This window comes from Diospyros lotus, chromosome 5 (genome assembly GCF_014633365.1).
Source record: "Diospyros lotus cultivar Yz01 chromosome 5, ASM1463336v1, whole genome shotgun sequence".
NCBI classification, from domain to species: Eukaryota; Viridiplantae; Streptophyta; class Magnoliopsida; order Ericales; family Ebenaceae; genus Diospyros; species Diospyros lotus.
In genome coordinates, this window is record NC_068342.1 from 14,708,737 (window position 1) to 14,721,321 (window position 12,585).

The 12,585-nt window shown below is 35.7% G+C and overlaps 1 protein-coding gene across 1 annotated transcript in view; it reads right to left on the reverse strand.

The window, feature by feature from the left end:
• Positions 1-634: 634 nt before the first annotated feature.
• The window catches only part of LOC127801743 (COP9 signalosome complex subunit 1), a 39,144-nt gene continuing 27,193 nt past the window's right edge, over positions 635-12,585 (reverse strand). Inside the window, exons 2-6 of the mRNA XM_052337117.1 lie at positions 5,499-5,819; positions 4,456-4,572; positions 4,275-4,360; positions 1,260-1,494; positions 635-1,005 (exon numbers count right to left, since the gene is read on the reverse strand). Coding sequence (XP_052193077.1) covers positions 832-1,005; positions 1,260-1,494; positions 4,275-4,360; positions 4,456-4,572; positions 5,499-5,819 — 933 coding nt within the window. The 3' untranslated portion in view covers positions 635-831. The remainder of the gene's footprint in view (positions 1,006-1,259; positions 1,495-4,274; positions 4,361-4,455; positions 4,573-5,498; positions 5,820-12,585) is intronic.

Consider the following 12,585-nt stretch of genomic DNA (forward strand, 5'->3'; position numbering starts at 1 on the left):
AAAGAACAACAATAGCTTCGATGAAGACAATTGATGAAGAAACAACAACACTTAGATGAAGAGAAAGAAAGACGAGCAAGAAAGATTGACAGCAAGCGAGTGAGAATGTGCGTGAAAACAAAAAAGACAATCCTATATTTAATTTAAAATAGAGACATTTTTGCCAAATCAATTTTCAAAAGTGCTAATTTTGCAAAGATTTTAAAAGTTTCCTATTTTTTCGAAGATTAGTACCAAAAGTCCTATTTTTCCAAATTTCCCTACTTATATTGGTTTCATCATGATATAAATTATGAAAATTTTATCTAAATGTTACAAATGTTTTCATTTAATACATAAACACAACTTTTCTCTTATTTTCAAATTTACCGGATTATTCATTTACTCTCAATACTAAACTAAAGAAATTAGCACCCGAGAGACTGAGCCTCAGCCACAGAAATATGCTGGATAATGGCAAAAACTTCATCCATCAGCCATTGGCGGCGCCGTTAGCTCTTCAATTAGCAGATTCCAGATTGAAAACATCACCTGCTACGGCTCCATAATATTTTCTATGGTATCAATCAGCAAATGAAGGAACATGAAAGAAACGAAAGGACACACACACACACACACACACAGAGGACGCTACTTTTGTGAGTACATAAACAACCGAAACTCTCTTAAATCATGGGGTGATGATTGTAGCAACATATATCCTGTATTCCCCACCAGCATTTCTTCGTTTTCTTCCCAGAAAATTTCAATGATCTAATTGACAACAGAACTTCACCCAGCCCAACACAATTTGACCACACCTAGGGTTTTTAATTTTCATCATTCACAAGTCTAAAGTTTCCTCGCCCTAAGGTTATATTCATGCTTAATAAGGCTTGATCTCAACAGCATCGCCCTCACGTCCCGATCAAATTCACTGCCAGTCTGTAGAACACGCTGGAAGGTGGCATTCCTCTGATCCGCATGTCGTGCATAGAGAATTTTGTTGTGGGAGTCAATACGAGCCTGAAAAGGCACAAGATAGTGATTAACAGCAGCATTACTACACCTCATTTGATTTTTCATCTTATCCAAACTTCTAGTTCAATTCTGCCGCCGACGATGAGATCATCCATTTTCACAAGCATATCTGATCATTGGAACCTTATCAAAGAATAATCTGGTATTCTTTCCCCTTAATTGTCCACTTATCTTCTTTCTTAAACAATCAAAGTACCTCAAAACCATGAAAACGAGAAAGTCATCCGTAAAAATAATACCTGTATTTGGTTGTCAGTAATTAGGGCTTCGAGTTCTTTCTCAAGCCCTGCAACACTTGTTTTAAAAGCATTAGCCATCATCCGGAGATCAACTGACACAAAGGGATGAGTATACTGGATGAGAGCTTTGTGACGGATTTCATTATATAATGTCTCAACATGGTCGTGCAAATGGATATCAAGCATAAGATTTGCTTTGAGATTCCCAAGGTAATCCAGACACGAGGCATAATGGCTGCAATATGGCATGAAAAGTTTCGCATTGTAAATGTGTAGTATTTATAAAAGAAAGTAATTGAAACCAATACAATCAGAAATATCAAAAAGAAGACGGATAATGCCATGCTATAACTAAAAGGGATATTAAGTTTTAAGCAGCTCAGGTTCACATTTGAACAATTCTACTATTATGCTGGGAATTAGAGATTCAGATCAACATTAGGTTCCCGTTGAATGAGAGAGTCAACCAGATCTGACCCCTATTATTCAACTAAATTCCCAAAAACTTGACGTGAAATTGTATTTGACAACAGAGAATATCTAAATTCTCCTGAGAGGATAGGTATCTATGATTCTGTCAAGTTCTGGGGTCCTGCCATGATGCTTTGGGATTCCCAATAAGGGAGCTTCAACGGGTCCGGATAGACACGGGAACTCCTCCAAAACAATATAATTGAATCAGTTTGTCTCAAGTACTTACGCCAAATTGGTTTGATTTTGCATCTAAATTTTCTATACTCGATTGACATCAAGTTGGGTCTGAGCCAGACCATCAGTTCTAAGATCTCAAACCCACTCAATTATTATCAGCAATAATATATTATTGTATTAAAACACTAAAACAAGAGTAGGAGCCAATTTGTTCCAGCTTGTGTGATATAATCTTGATAGAAATGTATATATTTTGAATTTTGCAATCGGGACCCACCTCATCCATGCCAAATTTAATTGAGTTGGTTTGATTTACTTTGTGATTGGATTGGTTTTGGATCTAAATTTGTAGACCCTGATCATGATTAGTTCGAGTCCAGATTAATATAAAACCAACCCCATAAATGCCTCTACCGGACAACACAAACTGTTGACACAGTTCGTGCAGGAGCTTACATCATGGCAAGTAAACAACTGGCAGTTTATTTGTGTTCACAATATTTCTTTTCTACATTTGTTTGAAGCAGGAAAAGGGGAGAGATGCACAAAGGTAACATAGATTAAAAATACAAAACAGCTGGAACATAGTAGCCAGTCAAAGTCCTCAGCTTTTTCACCAACAATAGTTTCCTTTTAGCTAAGCAAAACTAATGGCTTGTTTGAAAGCAATTTTGTTTTCAGTTTTACGTTTTCATTTTTAAAATTCTTGTAAAAACAAACACAAAACTACAGTAAACCTAATACACACAGACACACAAACCTACCAAAGAGCTCATCCAAAAGATGATCAAAAGAAGAAACAATATGGTTGGAAACCATCTCACCACAAAAAGAATGGGAGCAAGCATGTTTTGGCAAGATAACAAATAGCATGCTCAATACCCTCAAAAACTCTGTAATGACTCTGCAAGTAATAAGCACCAAAAAAAAAAAAAAAAGGAACAAGAAGAAGAAGCAACCATGCCTGTTTCAACTCCTACCAAAGCAGCAACCATACCAGAAGCTCATACACAAAAAGACTAAAGGCCGGCATTGCCAACTGGACACCATGGATGGTCCAAAGACGAACCCACGTCTGCCTAACCCAGGAACATATGGTCAACAAACTCACCATTCTGCTTATACAAATTATCCTAGTCAATAGATTCGTACTAATCCTCTGCAAGTAATCACTAGACCAGAAACATGAGAATAATATCACTGTTGTCATCATCGTCAATTGCACCTTATCTAAACCAAATTAAGGTCTGATGTCAACTGACTTTTAGTCACATTGACAATACAAATCCATGCAAAACATGGAAAAATTGTGACTAATGCCCTCCTTGTCACAGCCCTCTGGCGAGGGAATGATAAAATAAAGTTCAAACGGAAAAGTTTCATGTGATGGCAATGAATGAAAATAATCGACATGGTCGTGTTCTATAACATAGCAAGGAAATTATGGGAATAGTCTATACCAAATAAATAAAAAAAAACAAAAAGAATACCCTGAAAAAACACTTAGATCTCCAAATTGCCTTCCAAGGAATAGGATTCCCAGTTGCAAAGAATACTGAAGAATTTACAGACACAAACCCACTAGTCATTCCCACAACCTAAAAAGGATGATGATGCAGCCCAAGAGCACAGTTCTAGGACAATTTACAAGTCCATAAAAGTTAGATAGGGCCAGAAAATTCCTTCCTAGTTTGAGAAGTTACAATCAACCACTGCCACATCCTTCCTTATCGTTGCAATCATCGGGAGTCAAGAACAACCAAACAAAAAGACCTTTTGCTAGACTAGCCATCCAATGAAACCTTGCTCTATGGCGTGGACCAAGCCTAAACTGAATTTGGCAGTAAATATCATCCAAACTCTCAATAGTACCTATCCACTTCCTGCGCCCCCCCCCCCCCCCCCCCCAAAAAAAAAAAAAAGAAGATAAGGTAAAAAAGACAGTACGAGATCTATCAATAATTTTCACTCAAGAAAGAAGCCAAATTAATCTTGAAAATCATTGGCGTACTTCACATTGAGAAGAGATTGATTAGAAACAGGAAACCTGTTACCACAATACAAGGAGACAATTCTAATGCATAAAAACTAATCCCTCACCAGTTATCAACTTTAGCAAAATTCTGACCCATAATTTCTTCCATTCAATAACCCATATGTGGGGAAGGAAAAAATTACTCCTGTTTTTGCTCCAAATTTAACTTAGCATGAGAAGTATATCCTTCAAATACGTCCTACAGGGCTCTATTCATTGAAATCTAACTTAGCAAAAAAAAAATTACATCTATACAATATGTATCAGAGTGCCACCAAGTGAGAAGTATGAACAAGTGCAACCTAAAATGTAATACCACATCAAGTTACCTAGAATAGAAGTTATGAATAAGCTCCCTCACTTCAGGTACCAACTCTAAAAAATTCCGGAAGTTGAGATTGTCTATAACTTTATTCTGCCAAATAAAAGCATTGTATTAGGAAGTGATACCATGCCTTCTATTTTTATGGAGATAACCATTTTTTTTAAGAAAATAAGAAGTAAATATGCCTTCAGCTCTGTTCTGTCAAAACTTGAAAGTGCACAAAGTCCACCATATGTTGCAATCTCTTGTGGTGCAATAACCTCTGTGTAGTTGTTCCCCAATTCATGACCAGTTTCCAGGAACTGCAATTACATCAGATTACCATATGTCATGAATTTACAGTCAAAAAACAAGCTCAACAAAAAAGTTTTCCCAGCAATTTTTTCCCTAGTAAGAAATTTATGAAAAAAGACTCCGAGTAGGACAATTTCATTATTTAAACATTAAGAGCTGAATACTATTCACATTTGGAATTAAAATGACAGCTAAGGACCCATTGACTCAAAAAAACAGAAGGCAGTGTTATAAACCAAGACCACCTAGACTGTGAGACAAGCAAGAATTTGGGCACTCCCAGCTGTATTACATAATTTCGGCTATGCAAGAAGTGATAGGTTAGTATAAACCTGCCTTGAGAGTGACTCGAGTTCAAGTTCAAGCTAGTTAAACACTAGAGCTCATCAACTTTATAGAGCTGTTTTATGCTGAAAGCTATATATTGTTTGTCCAAAACAAATAAATGGCCAGAATCTCATGAAACACTATATATCTTTGGTAGTACACAAGGTTTAGTGTTCTTAAAGGAAAATTCAGGCAGATCAAATGGATATTTTGGGAAATACTAGAAGGAAATCCAAAGAATGCTATTTGTTAATGAGTTCAAAACTTTGGACTTGGGATCTCAAGGATTTGTCAAAGTCACAATATGATCAACTTGAACCTCCTGCAACATCAAATTATCAACTCCATCTCACAAACATACTAGTGAAACAAAGCTCCAATTTTTTACCGTTTTAATATGTATTTTGGACATTTATTATTACCCAGACAAAATTGTATTCTGATTCTACACTACATTTCAGAAGTTCCAAAGATGCAAGCCACATGCCTTGTACTATCTCAATTGTGGTTTCAGAATAGTAGCCCTTTGTTTAAGATTAAACATAAACCCACAAACAAAACAAGCCAACAGAAACACTGAATGAAGAAGAGCTGGCTAGTGATAAACCTTTCGAGCAGCTAGCTTGTATTTTTTAGCTTCCAATAAAGCCAATCCAGCAGCAGCTCGTAACTTTGCAACCGTAATAGGAAGCAGTGCATCAGGATTTTGCTCAGCTTTTCCAACATAGCTTGAAACATGTGTGAACTGACCCATCTCTATGCTGACCAAAATAGCATTCAGGCACATATGAATAATGTGTTTTGATGTTGTACAATAGTCACGAGTGCGAACATAATTTTTAAATGCATCTCCAAGTGCACCACGAGCATAGTAAAAATCACCAAAATCATTGTATCCCATTCTAATGCTTTCCTTTATCAAATTTGTCTGCCAAAAAAAAGAGGAAATAAAGGTAAGACCAAACAAAAAAAGGAGAGAAGTCTCAAATTTTGATAAATAACAGGAGGTGGGTAGGTATACAGTATTAACTATAACATGCAGTTTGGCACAAACAGTTTAAAAAAGTGCACTTTAACTTAACAACTTTCAACTTTAGCTGGGCACGGTTAAAGTGCACTTAAGTTGAGCTTTTATCTGAGCTTTGAAGAGAAAAAAAGCGCACTTCAGAAATACACTGTTTTTTTAAATCAAACAATATGAATGGTTGGATTTATTTAAATTTTTGTGATAGTGTGGCTGCATGTATGGAATCCTTACCCAAAAAAAGCTATTATTAGATCTTAGAAAGATCTAAATAAAATCATATATAAATTTGTTTTAAAAAAAAAAAAGAAGACAGCTGTATTTACCAAGCAAAAAATATTGAATGAAACATGTAATTAGGTGCAAATTAGGGGTTACTAATTTATTTTTAATTGCTGTAAATTAGGGATTGTTAATTGATTGCAAATTAGGGATTGATTAATTGGGGATTGCTATAAATTAGCAGTTGATTAATTGGGGAATATTGTAAATTAGGGATGAATTTTATTTCCTTATTCTTCTATCTGATCCTCTATATAAATTGTGTTAACAAAATAGAATGGCTTCTTTTGCCAAACTTTTACAAAAAACAAAAGAAGACTCACCAAAATAAAAAAATTATAAAAGAAGCCTTAGCATATTCAGATCCTTTCGTCAGATCTTGGATCTGACAAACGCTATTTAGGGTAGAATTCTAGAACTGAGAAAGAATGGGAGGGAGAGTTAGATTAATGAGGGAGAATAACAAGAGTTAGGGAAGAACTAAGGGTGAGAGAGAGAGGGAGAGAACAGAATATTAGAGGGAAAAAAACTCAATAATCACTGACATATTTTCCATCCTCTTACAAGTAGCCTTTTTATAGGCTTGGGCTGGCTATCATAACTAAAAGCACATTCTAGAATAACAGCAACAATGTGTGCCTAACAGCACCCATGTGTATCTAACAAAATTATAACAATATACTTGCAGCTCAATTACATTAATGCTCCTAGGGTCGTGACACCTTTCAACCGAGAGTTTAAACTAGTTTGTCCTCCAAGTTTCATCAGGACTAACAATTGACCAGATTGTATCATTTTTTATGTCCCCTATGTGTTTTCGCTATAGTTGCATGAATTTGTAAAATGGTATAAAATATAAATAAAAAATGGTATCTCGTTTTACGTTAACTTTGCAGCCCTTATCATTTAGCTTTTTTTAATGATTTCTTTTTCAATTAATTTATATTTTTGATGTTTATAAAAGTTTATACCTTTAGTTTATTTATACGTGTTTCACTTTTCAAAAGCATGTGCTTCGCTTAGCCCATTGTGCTTAAGCTCCATAGGCCTTGTATGCATAAGTGCGCTTAGCACTATTCAAAACACAAGGAATGAAATCAAAATATTAAGTTTGGCTGTCTTTTTTACATAGATATGCCATCAGGATGTGCCTTACCACCCCATCCAGAAACAGAAAGAGAGAGAGAAATGTTGTGAACCTAAAGGGGGAATTATTGTAATAAGTATAAATGCTGGTAGGATAATTGTAATTGTGAAAAGTGTAGAGATTTGAATGCGGGAAGTGGCAACCATTTTTGGCGCCAACTTCCTGCTAGGGCCGAGTATATAAGCTCGCCTTGTTTCATTTTTGAAGGCATCAAATAACATTTTGAACTAATTCATTCTCAATTTCCCTCTCAAATTCTCTCTCCCTCTCATTTCATTCTCAATCCTTCTCCCTCAATTTCTCTAATTTCTCTTCCCTCCAACATACTTCCCGCTTAATTCTCTCTACAAAACGAGAGAACACCTAGCCGAATCCAGAGGATTCGACAAGAAATAAATTAACAGTTTTTATTTTTGATAAATAAATGTGACCAAAAACAAAAATCAACAGCAGTCCAGCAGTCATTCAATAAAATTAATAATACTATGGACACAATCAACAAACAAAAATTGCACATGCTGCACTTCAGTGACTTCACACATAATAGCAATGAGCTAATTCTTCAGGGTTTAAATCCATCATTTTTTGGGCTAGAAGCAGATTACGGTCACAAATTTCTCAAGAACATCACAAAGTGCAACCTAGGTCATCTGGAAAATTAACTTTAGTAGAACAAGTAGAAAGGGTATGAGAATAAGGTATGCCATGTCTGCAATGCAATAATGTGTAAACAAGTAAAATAATGGGTAAATTCCACCCAGACCTCCTTTGTTTTGGATCACCTTCACAACACCCTATGTCATTTATTAATAGTATTTTGGGCCCCTATGGTTATTTTTCAAACATGTTTTGAAAGATAAACACATTTTTGACTTAAGAAAAAAGGGTTGTGTTGAAACCAAAAACCATAGGAACCTGAAATACTTATTGGAGTCTGTGAAAATGGCCAAAACCACAGGGGTTGAAAATGGGATTTACCCTAAAATTGATCAAAACCCAAGTTACTTCTAGACCAATTTCTCCAACCAATTAGACACCCAACAAAATAATCCAACACATTGATACATAAAGTTGTGGACTCAAATTGTGGAAATACATCTACGCAAGGAGATGGTAAGGTTGCACACAAAAACAAACCTCACAAAATGAAGAGGCTAGTGCATTGACAACACCTAGTCAAATTTTCTAGAAACTAATAAAAGCATATATGAGAGAACGTCTTTAGGCTTGAACAATTACCTTTTTTTTCTAAAAATTGCAATGAAGAAAATATTTTTTCTAATCATAATAAATAATCCTTTTTTGTTCCGGCAGAGAGAGAGAACATTTTAACTACGATTAAGTTAATTATATTTGATTTCTTCTTTCTTCTTGGGTAAAGTCTTAAGGGAATAAATATTGAGGGGCTTTTCTAGGATTGCATCCAAAATTTCCAATCACTAAACTCACCATATTGGAAAATGTGAGTAAACAAGTTAGTCCAGGATTATATATAGAGGATTCAATCATGGATTGTAGACATTTTGATTAAAAAAAATAAATCTATGAAAATGATAAATGTGATGATTAAGATAAAATTTGGTATTGTATACCTTCAAAGACAAGATGGGTTGGACTTGGACAGAAGAATAAAATGTTGCCAGAGTCCAGATATAAATTTTAGTATTCTAAGAGATCACGCAAGGAACATGAAGCAGAACAGTAAGAAGGATGGGTGGTATTGTTAGAATACTGACTGATTGGAGGCTTAATTAAGGTTAAAAGGCTAGGAAAAATTGTGAAAAAGGCTAGGGTTTTGATATGTAATGGGATGGTGGTAGGCAACTTAGAAGGAAAATATGGCTAAAAAGATGAAATTTGGGGCCTGAAAACAGAGCTAGATGTAGAGTTACGAAAATAAGAATTTGAAATTGAAAGATTAGACAGAGAGAAAAACATCTTCCAGGCACACCTAGGGTTGGAATTGCATCACCCAATTCAGAGTGTTAGAATGTTGTCTCGAGTAATCTGATGATTAGCAGTAAAAATACATCGGAATTTAGAGGGTATAGATAGGCGATTACCAACTTATAAATATAATTAAATTGAGGGTCAAAACCAGTAATGTCTATACCGGTTATAAGGTTCCTAGAAGTTAATGCCCTATTTTTCTATAAATAGGACAAAGGTCTAGGCATAGGCGATGTATCATTCTCACTAGAAAGTGGAAGAGAAAAGACTATGTAATAGAATAGTCCTTTGTAATCTTGAAGGCTTGTAATCATGAGGGATTGTACTGATTGAATTCTGATAATCAAAGGAAGGCTGCTCTTGGGAGGCTTTAGAGGCTGGATGTAGGATTGTCCTAAGGGTCAATCTAAACCAGGATAAAGACTCTGTGTTCTTCTGTGGTTTGATTTAATTTCTGTTAATTTATATTCTGTTTTTCATTCATTTCAATTTGATCTCTGTAGTTGTTCAAACTGTGAGTGTGTACGCTTGTGAGGCAGTGAATTCAGTATAAATAATCTAATTCTAAGAGCTCCCAAGATAACAACTTAGTATTAGAGCCGGTCTTTAGGATCAAGAAAGCCCAAGATTTTCATTGTTCAAAGTTTCTATCATAGAAATAGTGTCAAGAATGTCTGCCACTAGATATGATATTGAAAAGTTTGATGGCTTCTGGAAAATGAAAATGAGAGCTTTACTAGGGAACTTAGGATTGGAAGAAGCTTTAGACAGTGAATCAAAAATTCCCAAGTCATACTCAAATGAACAGAAAAAAGAGATTATCAAGAAAGCCTATAATACCTTGATATTGAGTCTAGGGGATAAGGTGTTGTGAGAGGTATCAAAAATGAAAACCGCAGCAAAAATTTGGCTTAAATTAGAAAGCATTTACATGACCAAGACTCAAGTCAATTGTATTTAAAGGCTAAGTTATTTACTTTTAAAATGAATGAAGGTCAAAAGTTACAAAACCATATTGACAGTTTTAATAAGTTGTGCCTAGATTTGGAAAATATAGAGGTTAAATATGATGATGAGGATAAGACATTAGTCTTGTTGCATTCTCTCCCAAAATCATATGAGGCTTTTGTAAATATATTAAAGCATGGCACACCCCAACCCTAGATGATGTAATGGGGGCATTAAATTCAAAAGAATTGCAGCATAGGGTAGATAGGAAGAGCACAGTTGGGGATGTGTTAACAGCTAGGTCTAGACCTGACAAAAAGGACCCTAAGCAAAAGGGAAGATCTAGGTCTAAATCCAAGAATGGTAGGAGAACTATAAAATGTTATAACTTCCATGAGGAAGGCCATATTAAGAGAAATTGTCCTAACTCCTAAGAAAAAGAAGGATTTTCTAGATAGACATCCATTTGTGAATGTGACTATGATAGTGCTGATGCACTTGTAATATCGGAAAATACAGATAAAACTGTATGGATATTAGATTTTGGGGGTTGTTGTGATCACTTGTATTAAATTAGCTTTAGATTGTTTCAGGAGGGGAGTTTTCTACTGTAAATCAGTGTGTTGCATTTGAGTATCACTTGTGTTATTCTTGAAAGTTTGTTTCTATAAGGATTAGTTAGTGGTATAGACCGGTTAGTTGGTTGTAACTACCGGTTTAGTCCGTTTTCTGTTTACCGCCTCTATGGTGTATAAATAGAGGTCGGGTGAGAGGCATTTTGGCATTCTATTTTTCTGTCTTGTGGTAAGGAAGAGAAAGGAGTATGCGCAAGGTTAACTTGAGAGTAAACTCTTTGTAGTTTTGGGTATAAGGCCGTTGAGAGTTGCAGCGCATGTAATCCTTGTGTTTTTCATTCAAGATAGTGGAGATAGGTGCCTCGGTCAGTCTGGATGTAGGTCTTCTTTAGAAGACTGAACCAGGATAAATTTGGTGGTGTTCTTGTTTCGATTTCATGTTCGTTATTTCTGTGTTTCATTAATTCTTCTTGTTGTTAGGATTTGAGAGAGTGTGAGTGGGTCTTTTGTAAGTGCAAGTGTCATAGAGAGAGCTGTGCATTTATTATAACAACATGATATCAGAGCCTTTAATCTCTGTGGCATTTCAAGATTCTTCAAGAAACCTAAGGAGATAGAATCAAAGGCTCAAATCGATATGGCGCCAACTGCATCAAGGTACAACATCGATAAATTCGATGGGTTTAACGACTTCGTCCTATGGAGGATCAAGATGGAAGCATTCCTCTGCAGTCAAGGCCTAGAAGGCGAGCTAGAACCAGAGGCAATTGGGACATCAACCAAGAACGAGACACCGGCTCTAACTGCTGCGCAGAAGGAGACTTAGGCGGAGATCAAGAAGAAGGCTTGCAACCTCCTGATTCAAAGCCTCGGAGACAAAGTTCTAAGGGAGATGTCAAAGTTAAAGTCAGCGGCTGAAATCTAGAAAAGACCGGAAGATTTGTATCTCAAGAAGACTCTCAAGTCGATTATTCCTCAAGGCCAAGTTTTTTAATCTTAAAATGCATGATAATCAAAAGCTTCAGGAGCATTTAGATGACTTTAACAAAGTATGTTTAAATTTAGAAAACATAGATGTAAAATATGATGACGAAGATAAGGCCTTGGTTATTCTATATTCATTACCTAAGTCCTATGAAAACTTTGTGGATATTCTCCAGCACGATAGAGACAAACTTTCTCTAGAAGATATAATAGGGGCATTAAATTCTAAAGAATTAAGGATTAAGATGGATAGTAAATCCAACCCCGGTGATGCTTTAACAACAAGATCAAGAAGCACTAAAAGAGATCAGAAAAATAGGGGTAAATCAAGGTCCAAATCAAGGAATGGAAAAAGGCCAATAAAATGCTATTATTGTCAGCAAGAAGGCCATATTAAGAGGCTGTGTCCAAAGAGAAAGAAGGATCTAGCTGAGAAGGAGAGTTCAGGAGGAGGGGTAAACTTTTGTGATAGTGGTTATAACAATTCTGAAGTTTTAGTTGTAAGTGAAAGTGCAGAAAGCAATGAGTGGGTTTTAGACTCGGGCTGCTCCTTTCACATGACCCTAAAACGACATTGGCTGCAAAACTTTAAGAATATTAATGGAGGTAAGGTCTTACTAGGTAATGACCATGAATGTGAGGTAAAAGGAATAGGAGACATTAGGCTAAAATTGCATGATGGCTCCCATAGAACCCTCACTGCCTTAGGTATATTCCAAAATTAAAGAGAAATTCGATTTCCCTTGGGGAGTTGGATAGAAATGGCTTATACTTTAAAGGTGAA